The sequence below is a fragment of the Syngnathus typhle genome, linkage group LG12 (genome assembly GCF_033458585.1).
Source record: "Syngnathus typhle isolate RoL2023-S1 ecotype Sweden linkage group LG12, RoL_Styp_1.0, whole genome shotgun sequence".
Taxonomy (NCBI): domain Eukaryota; kingdom Metazoa; phylum Chordata; class Actinopteri; order Syngnathiformes; family Syngnathidae; genus Syngnathus; species Syngnathus typhle.
Window position 1 is genome coordinate 6,130,264 of NC_083749.1, and position 15,911 is coordinate 6,146,174.

General features: G+C 42.5%; 2 protein-coding genes across 3 annotated transcripts; both read right to left on the reverse strand.

Annotated features, from left to right (window-relative positions):
• Positions 1-378: 378 nt before the first annotated feature.
• Positions 379-8,593, reverse strand: LOC133163172 (oxysterol-binding protein 2-like). The gene is made up of 14 exons (XM_061292816.1): positions 7,966-8,593; positions 7,398-7,603; positions 4,591-4,844; positions 4,315-4,483; positions 4,075-4,183; positions 3,937-4,003; positions 3,728-3,865; positions 3,396-3,641; positions 3,175-3,295; positions 2,751-2,854; positions 2,557-2,652; positions 2,297-2,481; positions 1,991-2,211; positions 379-1,764 (listed from the first exon to the last, which is right to left on the reverse strand). Exons 1-14 carry the CDS (start codon positions 8,124-8,126, stop codon positions 1,622-1,624), a joined length of 2,220 nt encoding a protein of 739 aa, XP_061148800.1. The 5' UTR covers positions 8,127-8,593; the 3' UTR covers positions 379-1,621.
• A 500-nt stretch (positions 8,594-9,093) lies between these two features.
• On the reverse strand, positions 9,094-15,663 carry atp6v0a2a (ATPase H+ transporting V0 subunit a2a). 2 transcript variants are annotated; one of them, XM_061292712.1, is made up of 20 exons: positions 15,108-15,663; positions 13,982-14,060; positions 13,817-13,914; positions 13,515-13,652; positions 13,224-13,300; positions 13,021-13,147; positions 12,857-12,939; positions 12,695-12,788; positions 12,417-12,629; positions 12,191-12,341; positions 11,970-12,109; positions 11,749-11,906; positions 11,587-11,677; positions 11,396-11,514; positions 11,112-11,322; positions 10,926-11,045; positions 10,691-10,807; positions 10,259-10,376; positions 9,985-10,156; positions 9,094-9,899 (listed from the first exon to the last, which is right to left on the reverse strand). In XM_061292712.1, the coding sequence occupies exons 1-20, from the start codon at positions 15,216-15,218 to the stop codon at positions 9,797-9,799; spliced, it is 2,520 nt and encodes an 839-aa protein (XP_061148696.1). In that variant the 5' UTR covers positions 15,219-15,663; the 3' UTR covers positions 9,094-9,796. The 2 variants fall into 2 exon arrangements, with proteins under 2 accessions (XP_061148696.1, XP_061148695.1); XM_061292711.1 differs by having other exon boundaries at positions 13,224-13,321.
• Between the last annotated feature and the right edge of the window lie 248 nt (positions 15,664-15,911).

A 15,911-nucleotide genomic window follows, 5' to 3' on the forward strand; every position in this document is an offset into this window, starting at 1 on the left:
TGTGGCAGCAAAAAAATTGAATATTAATGTTTATAATCACCTTGAAAATTGACAACTTTAGAAATTTCTACTATTTCCCAAAGTAGTATGATAACGGGGGGGGGGGGGGGGTTGTTGACTCCATCATCAAGTTAAGAGGCATTTTCTCTCAGACATATACAGATATTTGATAAAAGAGATGAAAGGCCTTGTTTGTGATGTGAAAAGAATGACATGACTTGAATCTTCAAAGAACCTATAACGTGTGGAGTCATCGTGTTTGTTTTCAACTTAAATATTTACCACAAAATTGTTCATTTAATGTAGAACTATATTTATATTGCATTAATACAGCTTGTAAACATACGCCAGCGTGGACAGCAAACACCGTCTCAGCGATAGCTTTGTGTTTTTATTTGAGTAAGAAAAAAAAAAAGGGTAACATTTTGAAGGTCGTCGGGCACAAATGGTGAGTTCACATGTTCCAGTAAGAGTCCACTCAGAGTTAGGTGAAAGATATTCACACTTTTTAAACAGGTGCTCAAATCTAAACCCCCCCTAATAAAACATCCATTGGTACAGTCCACGTACTGTGTCAAAAGTTTGATATTTGGGTAACTTGCAGGTAAACTTCACTGTTGTGCTTTATCTGAACTAAAAAGTCATATGAATAAATATTCATATGGTTTAGATTATAATCTAACCTGACATATCATGATATTTACAGTATAATTTGTTTACAGCCATGTTAGGGATATTCAAGTAAATATGGAAACTTTTACAGTAATTCTGAATGACATGACTCTACTTCTACTATGTTTCCTATAGACAGGCAAAAGTCAACCAGTGACTCATATTTGTACAACAAACAGATTATTCGTATTACTATTATTTTTAATCGTCCTTACTAGAGCGGAGCTGCGCATGAAGCCTTCAGTATTTGTGTTGCTTTTCTAGCCCATTTAGTTTCTTAATGCAATAGGATTTTTATGGATAAATTATCATTCAGAATAAATTATATGTTTTTGTGCATTATAAAACACAATGTGCTTAATCTGCCTGAGTTTTTTCTCAAGTAACAGGGCAGATAACTTATTGCAGACAACTCTAAACAGTAATTACAAGAATGAAACCAGTGCTATAACTATCATTTCTAATAGGTCCAACAAGGCCCCCATTTGTTGCTGTCTAACTCCAAATTTTCTACACTCAATCAATTATACATATATACATAATTTCATTAAAGCTACATTTCCCTTTCACCTTATCGTCTACTGTATTTAAAAATTAGATTGTATACATCTCAAGATGGATGATAACTGTTCTCCAGGAACAATGATGTCATTTTACTCGTTCATTCAGTTTTAAAATGGAAAAGTAAAATTAATTTACAACCTAGCAATAGCTAATATCGTTTCCAAAGCGTTTACTTGCCAAGCAGCTTAGTCCCATTCAGGCAGCACCAGAATGTAACAATGGAAACGAAGCAGGGTCCATTAAAGGCCTGAAGTCCCTTGTCAAAAGAAGCAAGCATCAATAAGTGTGTCTTTCCAGTTTTGAGAACAACAAACCTGTTTTGGGCCAGATATGATCTGACCGTAGACAGGAGTCCATGATGTCTAAGTGACAGCTTCCATTTGCGCTAAAAGATTTCGGGGCACATGCTCCAGTCCTGCCTCTCTTTGGCCTCCCAGTAGCCTCCCCTGTAGATGTAGCTGCTTTCTCTTGTTGTTCCATCTGTTCTCTTCTCGAACCAAAGCGGCTGGTACACTTCCATTTCTTGCCCTGCACGCACGCCATATGTTAGGACTAACTGATATTGCATCAAATTGATTGGTAAGTCTCCAACCACACCATTTCGACTAAACTAAACAAATATATTAACAGAATCAATGCTAATGTGCTAATGCTAAGCACTTAAAATGACACTCTTGACCATGCTACAGCACAAATTGTACAATTAAATTGTGGTACAACAAACGGTCTTAGATGGTATATTTAAAGGGCTTGCCTTCCTCGATGGCCTGCATGCTTTGGACCTCTCTCCTCTTCCTCTCTAGCCTCTGACACTCCTCCAGACGCTGCTTCTGCGTGTTGGCTTCATCCCACAAGCCGGCCTCCATCAGCCGCTGGTCCGGACGCATGCGGCTGTCGGTGGGCGCGACCCCCTCCTCTGGCTCATTCAGAGTCAAAGCCAAGGCAGAGAAATAATGCATGTTCTCGGCATTGTCCCTGAGGGAGCCAAAGGGGAGATGAAGTGAGAGATGGCACGTTTGGTATTTGCAGAGAAGGTGCTAACGATTTTGTAAAGGCGTACGGGAGAGGGTATTTCTTCCACAGCAGCTTTGGCTGAAGAGTCTGATAAACAGTTTTTTGTTTGCCTTCCGAGCCACCGCTCCCTTGACTGCTATCCACTATTTTGGCACTTTCCATCTTTTCATCCCACGTTCCTGATAGGATGTAATGCGCTGTGCCCTCACAGTCCTCCACCATGCCCGTCACCTGGAAAATAAAACAGTTACAGTTCTGCATACGTTTGCGAGTCTCACCAGACAGAACACAGGACTGCTGTCGTACTTTACGGGGGACGTCTCTGGAGAAGTAGCTGTAGGGCGAGAACTTGAGATGGCAGGTATCCTTGGTGGTGATGTTTACAACGTCAATCTCACCTGACTGTCAGGAACAAGAACAAAAAATCTTTGACTTACTCATGAATGACTTCAACTTAATGAACAATTTAGTGGATGCGCACAAAATGAGGGAAACCCAACCTGATCAATCCAGAGTTTCCCCACAATGATATTGTGAACTGTTGAGGTCACTTTGCTCCACACGTAGTGGTTCCCGCTTGAGTGGAACTGCAAGTGAATCTTCCCTATTTTGGATGGAAGGACACTGAGGTATACCATGAACAAATATATGTATGCGTAGCCACAGTTTATAATACTTATTAATGGTACTAGGTCAGCAGGATGCTTGGTTCACATTCCTTACCAATAGATGGCAGTAATGCACTGGAAAATTACGTATTGACTAACACTCATCGATACGGTTGTATTATTATTATTTTTATTTAATCCTTTTAATTCCTTTCCTCCAATTGTATTTTTTTAAAGGTAAATTCAGTTTCATTCACGGCTCATATCGGGTTTTGTAGTGGAAGGCATGAAAGCACACGCCGCTTTGTCTTCTTACCGAGTGGCACGACAGAGATGTACTTCCCACGGAACTTGCTGTCAATCGTGATGTGTTGCCATAGGGTCCATCCTCGCTGTGAGGTCACGTGGTGGGCAGCAGCTGGTGGGTGATGACTCACCTGGAAGTACACCAAACAGGGCAATGATAAGTAAAATTCATCCTTGTTGATTTCTCCCTAAAATATACCATGTTTGTATAATTTGGGGACTTCAACCCACCTGCTCACAGATGGAGCGGTAGCCGTATTCCTGCAGCCGGTCAAGCTCGTAGGTCTCCCCAAGTAGAGGGTTAAAGGGTTTGGATGTGCGATAGGTGGTGGTGGAGTAGGAGGAGACGGAGAAGGCAGCCACCAGGCACATCTGCTCCAAGGAGTCGCCGCAGCGAGCCGCCCGGTCCAGGAGCTCGCTGTACTCCACATCCTCGGTCAGACGCTGCAGCATCGAGAGCGGCTCGTTGAAGTTGACCTGCCAACAATCGGCGAGACAGAAGGAATGCCATCGAGTCAAATAGAATTCCGTTGGTGGTTTGAAATCTTCGGCGACGCATTTACAGGCATGGGTATCTTTGATAAGTCTTTGCCGATACAATTTTTCATGATGCTCCACAGGTTGAGGGAGTAATTTGGTTTGTCTGGAATACGGCTGCGTCTTGTTCTGCGTAGCTGCATGTGGTTCGAGTCTGAGGTGTCCTGAAAAAAAAGATGGTAAGAGGCTGCAATTTGTTTGTTTCCGTGTGCCGAAGAAGAAGTAAGCCACCTACATTCTCATTTAAGGTCCAGTCACTGGGGACTCCACCACTCAACATACTCTGACTACTCCCTGAGCGCCTAAGAGAAAGAATTGTCTCGGTGAAGAACGACAGAAAGGCAATGAATTTAGCACAGACACAAGATTTCACCTGTGTTTGGTTTCCGCGTTCACCGTTATGAATGAAGGCGCGTCCTCCATGGCGTCGAAGAATTCATCATTCTCGTCACTCCCGTCCACCTCGCAAGATCTCTGCACACCTGCACGCAGCATGTTAGTTCTTTTTGGATATTAGTGAGTGTATACTAAAGAACAGAAGGACCATGGTCGTCTGAAACAATCATCACAAAAAAAGCGGCTTCCACTATTTGGATTTCATTGTGTCTCTCACCTGTGTACGAGGTGGGCTTCTCCCTCCAGGCCGTCTCCAGGCTGTTGTGCTGTTTGGCTAGCTGCTCAATGGTGGTCTCCAGATAGTGACGCTGCTCCTGCTCATGCTGGAGGGTTTTCTGCCACCTCCTATTTTGAGACTGCGCTACATCCACAAAGTCACGACAAGCCTGAGGTGAGAACACAACAGAGAACTTAGATGACCCCCACCCCCGCCCGACTCCAGCCCGGGGGAGAGCGCAACAGATAATGAGGAAGGCTGCAGGCTCACACTCACATTGATCATAGCATTGGAGGTGATGCGGAAGAGGGCGGCTCGCTCGTTAACCGTCTTCAGTTTGTCTGCGCCGTTGACGCACCCGCGGGGATCCTCAAATTCGCCGAGGGAACGCTGAAGGGCGGCGCCATGCTTTCCGATCAGCTCATTACAGGTGCTTAGATCATCCAGCTTACTGGCCAATGTCTTCAACGCGCCTTGGTTTAGGACTCGAGCGTCATGCGGGCCAGGACTTTCTTCATCTCCTGAGTCATCTGCTCACAGATCACAAAAAGAAACACATTCATTCATTTTCTACAGTTTTTGTATGTCAGCTGACTTATGCCCAACCAAAAGGGGTATACCTCAATTTTCTTTACTTTACAATTATGTGTTTTATGTGCCCCAAATAGTCTAAATACAGCATTCTGATTAATATTGCGTTTTTGGAATATGAGCTTGGCAGCAAAAGTCACCCGTTTTTTATGGATCTCAGTGGGCAGCCATTTTGCTAAGTTCAGTATTGTTCTGCCTGTCACTATCTGTCATTGGCATAATTAGATGACCAACCATATATTTGTAGTATAATGTACTTTTGGACAAATTAAGTGAAATTTGGACTCCCGCTCCAATCCTAAATGATATTTCACCGCTCCCTCGTTTCCTTGAGATGAGGCTAACGGGACAAGGCGCGTGGATGAAAACACTCCACCGCCCATCCCAGACACTCCATCCTTTTACATGAGGGAGAAGCTGTGAATCAAGACGGTTGCCCTGGAAACATAAGCCTGTGCAGTCAGGAGGCTTGGCTATTTTTAGAGATGGGGGGCGATGACGCAGTCCAATTTGCCGCCGCCCTTTCTTTCCCTGAGACTCTCCATCAGTCAGAGAGATTTTAAAAGCAGGGCAGGACATGTGGGCTGGACTCACTCAGTGGTGTCCTAGTCGGAGACAAACTATTCTTTTTCAAAAGGCTTGAATAAGGACAAACCACATGAATAAAATAGGAGGGGGAATGTTATAAGGCAAATGTTGAAAACCCCCTTCGAATGCCTGGAGTTGATTTATGACCCATATAGAGCAGGGGGGGAAAAATAATCTCGTATGGTTTATGGTGGAGTGGAAATACATATGATTAATAGGTATAAGTGCTTTGGAGAGTTGGAGATGCTTCTGGGTGTCATTGGTGACTCATGAACGCAAACACACCCACAATTGATAGCGAGAGCATTACTATGGACACGTGTGGGAGGACAAACTCAAAGTTGGACTCTCCAAGGAGCTGAAGGTTTCCTGCAGCGTAACTACAGTGCGGTTAGCATATCTTCAATCTCTAATATAAGTCTTTTTTGGCCTTGTTGCCTATGTATTAAATGCACAGTATATACATATTTTTATTTTTTACATTATTACTCTTCTAAAGGCTGAATTTCCTTTTTGAAGGACACAAAATAGCCTCATTCTCTTTCATATTCGATTCACTATTAAGGGAGTTTTATTGATGCTAAAATGGCCAGAGTAAGTGGGACCATTAAAGTACCTATTGTCAATGTAATCAATACAAAAGTACATTCATCTAATAACCCCAAATCAAATACTACTAAAATATCAAAGCAAAATATTCATGTTAAAAATGAATCAAAATAATATACAATGATGAACTCATGCAAAAAATCTCCAACTTTAAATAAATGACGTGTTTGTTAATTACTGTATCCAAATGTCCGTGAGTGCAAACAAAAAGCAGCAATTGCACATGCATGAAAACACTCACAGATGCTATAGCTTCTATTTTAAAGCCTTAATCTTTTCCGAGCAGTAAGCAGCAATTAACTGGTTACTTACAAAGTGACTTTCAATGGGGAGTCTGCACTCATCCCGCCTTATTGCCAGCTTGAGTGCTGAACAATATTCTGAATGAAAATCTTCCTCCTCTCTCTCCTTTTTTTTTTTTGCCTCTTGAGCTTCCAGAAGGGGAGGCGGAGCTCAAAGCAAGGTCATTCATTCATTCATCCCTGCTGTCGTCATAGTGGTCCAAACCAGAGAGGGGGAGAGGAGGCGCATGTGCGAGAGAGTGTACGTCATCGTACCACTCACACTGCAGTAGGATATTAAATTAATTTTATAACAGGACATTACATGTCAGGAGCAAACATCCCATAAAAAATAATAACATTAGGTGGCCTTGTGGATGACAGGATGATGTCTTTCTATGTATTGCTCCTCGCCCTTGACAGGTCCTTCTTGGACAACACTGCCCTCTTGTGTCCACAACCAGAATGCCTGCAGGCCGTTTGGGTTCACATTGTGGCTAAAAATCAGAGGAAGATTTTTCATAACATCTTGCAATAATCTGCTATCTAAAAACTAAAGAGTCTAATACCCTCCCCATCTTATTTGTATTGGGTAAAGGTGATTAATATATGACCTATTTGTGAAACTATAATGAAATAATATGAATATTTGTTTTCATACTGTCATTTTCAGGATGAACTTGCCTTTCTGCTTGTTGAGAGATAAGAAAAAAAGATCAAAACCTGTTTGAAACTCTCGCATCTTCTCAATTAATTGACGATATTGGAAAGAAATGCCAATTTCCTCCCCCTGAGCAAAAACCAACAACATAGACTTTGGTCCCTTTAATATTTTGGTAAATCAAACTGTTCTACACTCATTGACGTTTCCTCTCGCTTAAATCGAGCTGGCATCGTGTCAAGCTATTTTGCATAGGGGAGGTGGTGCAGATGGTGGAGGGATAATACTCTAGTTGTCTAATCCATATGCATTAAACAACATTATCAAGGCATTTAAATATGACGTAGACTTACCAGAGTGATGTATGAGAGCGTTGGCGTTGATTTTGGCCTGCTGCAGGGTGGATAACCAGTGCTGACACTCTGCTTCAGAGGTGGCCTTCAGGTGATAGCTTCGCCCTCCGTTGGTTATCAGCAAGTGGCACGCGTCGCCCAGCTCGATTTGAGCAGCCGCCAGGGGAATGGTTCCTCTGCAGGTGTGGCCCATCTCTGCCTGGGTTCTGAAGGATGAGCAAAATAATACATTTGAAATATACATGAAATAAGCTCCAGCACATTTGCGACCATTGTGAAGTTAAAGCGGATAGATGATGAATGTATTTCTTCCCCCAAGCTATTCAAACTTCCTCCCACATTACAAAACATCTATCAATCTATCTTTGTTCATAATTTTAGAAGTATTACAAAATATGTTTCAGATGCATATTTCAAATAAACATTTTAAATGGCTTCTATTTACATAACTATTTAATTTAGGTATACATTCTCTAAATAAAATAAGTAAAAAAATGTTTACATTTTTTAGGACATCAAAGTCCAAGGGAATGTTGACCTTCACACAGTCCCGTTACTTTTACGGTACCTGTAATAGGAGAGCAGGCCGTTGCTGAGGACGAACCATCGCCTCTGGTATCCCTTCAAGTAGTTGGTCCATTTAAACAGCCAGCCCTTGTGCGTGTCCAGACGCGGCAGCTGCATCCCCGGGAGATTCGGGGAGGGCAAACTTCTCACCAGCTCATCCATGCAGCTCCTCGGAGCAAAACGCCCTAACCTTCCCCGTCCAGATGAGCCCAGCTGTGCGGCGAAGCTAACCGGATGCTAACCGCAGCTAGCCTGCAGCTGGAAGTCCGGCACGAACTGTCAAAGAACACGCCCGCTGCCAACCACGCCCCCCTAGTAGGGGATGATTATCTAACACTAGTTGTGAACATACGACAGAAACTTTCATAAATGTCCGATGTGGACGCCTTTCTGCTAACCACTTTGACGATGTAATCAAAAGCTCACGACGTTGCCATATAATGATGGCAGCAGGTGTATGGAAAATACGTTTAAAGAGGATAAAAAGAAAGTGTCGAAGAATATTAAAAATATGAAATTGTCAGGCTTATTTGAATTAAAATGGGACGAAATATACTCATGATTAATTTAAAAAGCACCTTTGTAAATGTAAACTTTAAAAGTCGGGATAGTAGCTCGTCATGGAAATGATGCAGGGTTGTTTGCGACAGCGTTGTCGGAATACGGTATGGATATGACGCATAAAATAAAAAATAATTAAATAAAAATAAAAACTTTATTACAATTAAATTAATTGATTCATGATTTTTAACATCACTATCTGCTTCTGTTCTTGTAAAGGTAAAAAATTGAAATAATAAAAACTGCACTTACCTTTTAAGTAATAATTCTAACAGGTAAAGATTTCCGTTTTTGTTTAAGTATACACAAAACTTAAATACTTTTTTTCAAAATTAATCCTAGTTTAGTGGTGGATTGATATATGCTTTTAAATCATCCTGTGATGATTCTTGTGCGTACATCTCATTTCACCTTTCCTTATTGAAATAAATAATTGAATACATATTGAATATGGAATATAATTGGTGCCAGCGAACGGTAGGCGTCGTTTCTTCTAATCAGTCATCCCCTAGTGTTATTACCTGTAGTACATTAATCAAATAAAATGTTTCACAGTACATCGTTTTATTTGCTTGTGAGTCTTGAAAGCTTTATTTAACACGTGAAAATATCAAGATTTTTTATACAGAGTTGTTTAAATAAATAGCATAATAACCAGATCAACATATACAATAAGCAGTGGTTGCATTTTCTTTCTGCATATAACAGGGAAGGTTACATTTAAATGAATGAATAATAAGCAAACAGCCAATATATTGTTTGGATTTGGCATCGTCACAAGCATCAACGTAAAATTGTTATACAATCATTTCTGAAAAGTGCTTCTTTGCTAGAGAGATGTTCACTTGTTTGATAAAATTATGAGAAAGGGGTGCACCCAAATTGTTCATCTGTATGGCACTACATTGTGAATTTAGAAATGGTTACTGTACATTGTGCTGTATGACACTTTCAATCCAGTGTAGGTCACACACAGCACAACATAAGCTCGCTGGTGTGCCTTAGGGAGTTTTACGATATCTCAACTGAATTTTACCATCAGTAACAATTGTAGAACCTGTGATTTTTGCTGGGTGGAGAAATAAGGCAGTCAGCAGGTAGGATTTTTTGTTTTTTCATGATGATTTCGTCACAGAGGGGAAAAAAAGATTGCTAAGAGAGTGAATTACCATCGTCTTGAGGGTTCCTTGTCATTTTCACAGTGAAAATTGTCCCAGTGTATGCAGCATCCCTTCCAGTGAAAAAGGCCTACTTTCACTTGAGCTTTCAATTTAGAGGAGGCCGTCTTGCTCGAAAACCGAGGGCAGCAGCGAGAAGTCAAAGGGTATAAACTTGACACCTGTCCCGTGGTAGAATTTATTCTGAAACTCCACCCTGAAGACAAGATGAAGCAGTCGTTTTTACAAATTCTATTTATATGATGACAACATGCCATTGTGCGGGGATAACGTTAGCTCACCAGTGCAATCGGAGCGCGTGGAGGAAGGCGGACAAACCTTCCATGACCAGCAGGATGGACACAGTGAGCAGAGCGAAGAGGCCAAACACAGGCACTAAAAAGACTACCCCCACTCGGGTTGTGACCCTCAGGCCTAGACGCATCACCATATCCCACAAGACCTCAGACAGCTCTGCAAGCACACATCAACCAGCCCCCCTAATTGATAAATACCTCTCCGGCTGTCAATCAAAAGTGCGCATTTTGCTTGTCAAGGTGCGCCAACTACACTTACGCGCGTGCGCTAAGCTGAGGGCCCAGAGCCGCAAGTACGAGGCAGTGTTGGAGATGCAGCCCAGGCAATACTCGATGGTGTGGATGGCCTGGTGCAGGAGCACGTCGGCAAAGTCAAACTGTAGCACAAATTGCAACAAAACCAATTTATTTTATACCAGGGAAGGGCAAAACGTGTCTGTTAAAGAAAAAGATATATATATATATATACATATATATAATTTTTAAAAAAATTGTTTACTTTTTTTTTATTATATACAATCAACATATAATAAATATATGTATATATATTTAAATGTACAGTAAATTAAAATTGGAAATGGGGTTACTTTTTACCGATAGCGAGAGCTCAAGCACTGATATGAACAAAAAAATACTACAAACAAGCACAATAATGTGCAATAACAGTAAACCGGTGTGACGTCTCTCTCACCTCTCTGGGACGAAGGTCCCTGTGGGTCATCTCATCAAGTTGCTCCTCTTCATCGTCCTCATAAACTGGTGCAGCTGTACTGTCATCCTCACTAGCACGTCTCACCCTCTCGTAGCCCTGCCAGACGTAAACAATGATGCTTTTGGACAAATGGTCAATGTGCAATCTGTTAGACTGTGCGAACACACAATTTAGCAAATCGCTATGGGGATCTTAGTCATTCAGGAAGACCTACCCTGCGCCTGCGTAGGCCTTTGCCTCCGCGATGCATCCAGTATAGGAACAGAGGTTTTCCTAGCAACAGCATGGGAGCACACAGAATGGCGATGGCCAGCAGGAAAATCTGTAACCCCGTCTGGGAAGGGAATATACGTGAAAAATAAATAAATAATAATAATAATAAGACAATTTTCAGCGTTACCTGTCCCGGGTACAAAGGAGCGACGTCCTTGCCCTGCATGACGAACATATTAATAAAGTGGATGAGGATGCTGGGAGCCTGACTGGAGTCCCGCGCCGAGAAGGCCAACCACTTGTAAAGGATCATAAAAACCAGGTAGCCAAAGAGACAGAGCAGGAAGAGCAGCTCGGGGAGAAACAGCAGATAGACATCATACTTCTGCTGGAAGTGCCTTAGGATCAAATAAAAACACGCTGATAATTATGTCCCTTCGTAAAAAGCAAAAATAATTTGTAGTGACTCACAAATGATTGAAGACACTCAAAACCACACCAAAAGTCATGTGGATGACACCGATGACCACGGACATCTTCATCTTATATGAATTGAGGAAGGACAGTCGGTTCACCGCCATGCTCCATATCTGTGGCAGCAAAAAAAAAATTCACTAAGTGATGGAACGTTATTTGACAAATTCTATAAGCACTTTACTCACAGGGTCGATTCCAAAAGGGTACGGACCCGTGAACACTCCGCTAACATTGGGGTCTAATGTGAGCAAAGTGTTTGTTTGGAGTGTTTTGTTCCTAAAAAAAAGCAGGACACTCCTATTAGCATATAGCAAACCTATGTCAACAATAATCAATCAATAACATACGTCCACTGCTGACTGGTGAACATGGCCTTGACACTCCAGCCTGAGCCGAATATATTGAGCGATTTGGAGAAGCAGTCGTTGTAAATGAAGCCCGTGTAGACGGAGAAGAGCCCCATCATCAGGATGATGTAGCGTCCGTTGAAGAAGGTTGCCCATATCTGCAGAGCCATGTTTGTTATTGGAAAATAAAATAAAAAAATGATCGGGCTGGAAACGTTCACCTCATTACTGGAGCGTTTCCTCGTTTGTTTGTTTTCTGTAAGCACCATCCAGAGGGCGAAGAAGGTCATCACCGCTCCGTGGCCCAGATCGCCGAACATGACGGCAAACAGGAAGGGGAATGTGATGATGGTATAGGGCGCTGAGAATTAGAAAAACAAATATGTGAGATGTTTTTTCTTAGTCCAGATAAAGTTATCGAGTAGTAGCAGGTGATTCTTACCTGGGCTGACCTCACGGTAGTCCCCGACTCCGTAGGCCTCCACGATGCTTTGAAATCCACACGTGAACTTGTTGGTTCGGACTAAAGTGGGAGGGGTGTCGGCGCTCGGGATGCGGTTCACAAATGATGGAACGGTTGCGTCGCCTTTTCGCTGATGGAGAGAAGGTATGGAACCAAATATATTTGTCAAGCTAGCATAACAAACAACAAAATGTAGTTTGTTTACCGAGCCTTCCTCTAGCGCCCCCCGTAGGTTGGCCAGGTCGCTGACAGGACACCACACCTCAGCGATCAAACACTTGTTGGTGACGTCGAAACTGCACAGGTTGAGGATGTGGTAGATGGCCTTCATCTTCTTCACCTGCACGACCCAAGCGTACGCAGACTCCGCCGCCCTCTGCAGCACCTGCTTCAGGTAGTCCTCGGTGCGATGCAAAACCTGCAAGGGACAGCTCGCGCATCACCTCGTTTGATTCCAAACCTTGAAGATCTGAGCTGCCCTACATTATTGAGATCTTGGATGCGCGTTCGTAAGCTGTCCAACATATCCGCCCTCTCTTCGTCGTTTTCGGGGTGAGGATAAAGATGGCAGTGGTAGCTGAGGAACACAGTGACATCGTGAGAGAAGAACAAACTTAATCGAGGAAGTTGTGATGTAGAACTCACCAATCGCAGATTTTTTGAACCTTCTGTCCGATTTGGTCCCCCCAGAAGGAGATGAGGAATACAACGTTCTTGCTTATCTCACCCTATGAGAAGCCCCGAGGATGTTAATGTGTTGTTTAACGCCATCAAAAAAAAAAGGATGGAAATCTTTCGAATGAGCTCACCGTATCGAGGTCGGCCAGGTTCTCCTCCACTTCTGCATAACTGAGGATGGTGTAACCTTTGCACACCCTCCATAGCATGCGCTCAAAGGCTTCCACTTTTACCCGCTGGATGAGGCCCGAGATGAATCTACAAGCAAATTCACATTGAGTTAAGCCGCTATTAAAAAAAAATATACAACCGCAGTCGTTTGATGGCAGCTCACCCAAGTTTGGCTCCGAGTCTTTGCATGCCAGTGTAGCCTGACACAGAGTCTGTGTCCATGGAGGGGAATTCTTCATACTGAGGACCAAGAGCCTCATGCTAATAATGAAAAGGGACAAAACCCTTATCTCGATAAATTTGAATATTGTCACGTTCCAAATCATTTCTTTGGAAAACAACAAAAAATTAACCAATGACTGATTTTGATGGTGACGTTGTTTTTGTTCGCTAGAAATTCAAAATTCTCCAAAATAAAAGCCTGAAATAATTCTCTTCATAACCGAGCACTCACTCTGGAGCGGCTGTGTATGAAGTTGCGAGTGATCTTCAACATGTGCGTGTACTCGATGAGTTCCAGTAGGTTCCTGCGTAGTTTCTCTTTGTTCCTCGCCACCTCGCTCAGCTCCATCTCAAGTCGCTGAAGCTGCTCCTGAAAACGACAACCTCCATCACTTAAGAAAACACTTGTCAACAAACTCGGCCTGATGGACTGAAATCTTACACTGTTCGCAAACCTCTCTTTGGGTCCACAAAATAATTTGGCAGGAATGGAATGTGGGATGGCTTTATTTCTCTTTTTTTGTCAACACTGACCATGATCTCCAACACTTGTCTTGGCGGAGGCGCAAGTGGACTCTCATCTTCCTCAGGAACGGCAATCTTAGCCTTTTGGATTTCCCTCAGAAGATAACCTGTCCGCAAAAGAAACTACGTATTATTTTGCTTATTACAAAAGTGAAACCCAAGTGAGGTCTTTACCCAGAATCCGCTCCATCTCCTCGCATCTTTTGATCTCGCTGACAAAGCGCCGCTGGAAGGAGCTCACGCTGGGATTGAGCTAAAACCAGAGCGGACAAACGGGTTCATGGTGTTCAGTGGGGGAAGAGGTCAGTGAACAAGCACACTCAGCTTCGTTTCATTTTTTTGCATAGAAAGTGCAAAAATAAAAAGTACACATCTAAATAATTTACATTGACCACAATAATTACATCTTAAAAGCAGCTCACAAAGCCTGGCTAGTTGCAAGGCTCGGCATCCACCCCTGGTCGTCATGGTAACGCTCTTGCTATTGATTTATCAATACATGGGGTGGCATGTAGCTTTCCTCAAACTAAAAACAGGTTAAATTCAGCAAAAATAACAGAGAAATCCGCGATATTATTATGGCAATTCTAAAAAAAAATAAAATAAAATGTTGTGTATGTGATCAAGATACATTACTTACAAATGCGAGCTAGTTTAATTCAAAACGGCATAATCATACTAGAAGTGGTAGTTATAATCCTTTCAAGAATTGAATCATTTTGTTCAACTCTTCCTGTATCTCTGTATTACACTGCCCTCTAGTGGCCAAGGTGCGCACGAGATGAAACGATGTGAGAGTGGAATGAATTTCCATTTCTAGTCATTTCAAAGCGGAAATATTATTTGAGTGATTTAAATTATGACCATTTATAAACCAAAGCACTGATATATACCGAAATATTGATATACTCTATATTCTGAATTTTGCTTAGGTTACTCAGTGTAAAATCTGGATCTGTATTGATAAAATTTCTATTGTTTGATTGGCAACATGTGGGATCGACATGCCTTCTGCCATCTTTTGGAAGGACATTTGATTGTCCTGCCTGTCACTGTTTGGCATAGACAAATACTTATTGCGTAATATAATAGTAAATCAAAATATTTCCGTGGGAAATAATTGAGTCAAATTTGATAGTTTCCCTACAGCCAACCTGGTGCTGCAGGGAATCACTGATTTAGCATTTGCATGATGTCCATACATTGTAGTCAACAACCATGCAAGGTGCACCTTCTATGCATGCTAGAAACCCTGCAGAAAATACTTCCGATTCGTATATTTGTTGTTGTGAGTACTTACATCTCGAAACTCAACCAGGCCCAGTTCACCGAGCTCACTGATGCAGTCGTACTCCGAACCGGATTGCAGGAACAACTGGGTCAAGCACATCTCCTCACTCCGGAACACCATCTTGAAACGTGGCGCTGTCGCGGATTGTGTCTTTAAAAACAAACTCAATCACCATGCGTGGTGCATCACGCAATTCTGCAGCCCTTCGCCAATTAAGCAAGAGGATTAATTGTGAATTGGGATTATCCCCATGCTGCAGCACCACTTGCGGTTCCGTTCTATTGTCCTTTCTAAAGCGAGAGGTTGTTGGACAAAAAGGGATTGGAATGAATACAAAAGCCTTTCTGGTACGTCGAGATGGGCTTCATCTTCACTACATCTCGACACCTGTCACTTGACGCCTTCAAAACGAGCGCAGCACCGCCGTGTACACAAATGGCTCCACGGGCGGATTTAAAGATAAATAATCCAACTTTCGATCTATCTTGCAGCTCCACGTAGGTCACAAGCACGTCATGGCTAGGAGATAGGTTCGGGCCTTTCTTTAGTCGCACTACCGCGGTCCACCAATTGACACAGATTGTGTCGGGGCCGCCGGGTTGCCAGATCCGCTGTATTTCATCCCACGGAGGATAAACTGCAAAATGAAAAACCTAAAGATAGAATTCTATCTTTTTTTTCCCTCTCATTTTGCATGAAACGTGACGACAGTGACGTGTTCTTTCGGAATTCCTACCGTTTTCTATACGATTTAGTTGCTCAAACAGCGTGCCTGTGTGCAAACCTGGCAACCAGCACATCCGTTCTATCACT

Bases quoted from the DNA above. Each gene is read 5' to 3' on its own strand.
- LOC133163172 (XM_061292816.1), bottom strand. From the start codon at position 8,126: ATGGATGAGCTGGTGAGAAGTTTGCCCTCCCCGAATCTCCCGGGGATG. The intron at 4,184-4,314 runs GTGAGAGACACA...TGCTGCGTGCAG, and splicing joins GAAGCCCACCTCGTACACAG to GTGTGCAGAGATCTTGCGAG. The intron at 2,482-2,556 runs GTACGACAGCAG...TTTATTTTCCAG, and splicing joins CCAGAGACGTCCCCCGTAAA to GTGACGGGCATGGTGGAGGA.
- atp6v0a2a (XM_061292711.1), bottom strand. From the start codon at position 15,218: ATGGTGTTCCGGAGTGAGGAGATGTGCTTGACCCAGTTGTTCCTGCAA. The intron at 13,653-13,816 runs GTCAGTGTTGAC...TGTCGTTTTCAG, and splicing joins GACAAGTGTTGGAGATCATG to GAGCAGCTTCAGCGACTTGA. The intron at 12,630-12,694 runs GTAGGGCAGCTC...TGTCCCTTGCAG, and splicing joins GCATCCAAGATCTCAATAAT to GTTTTGCATCGCACCGAGGA.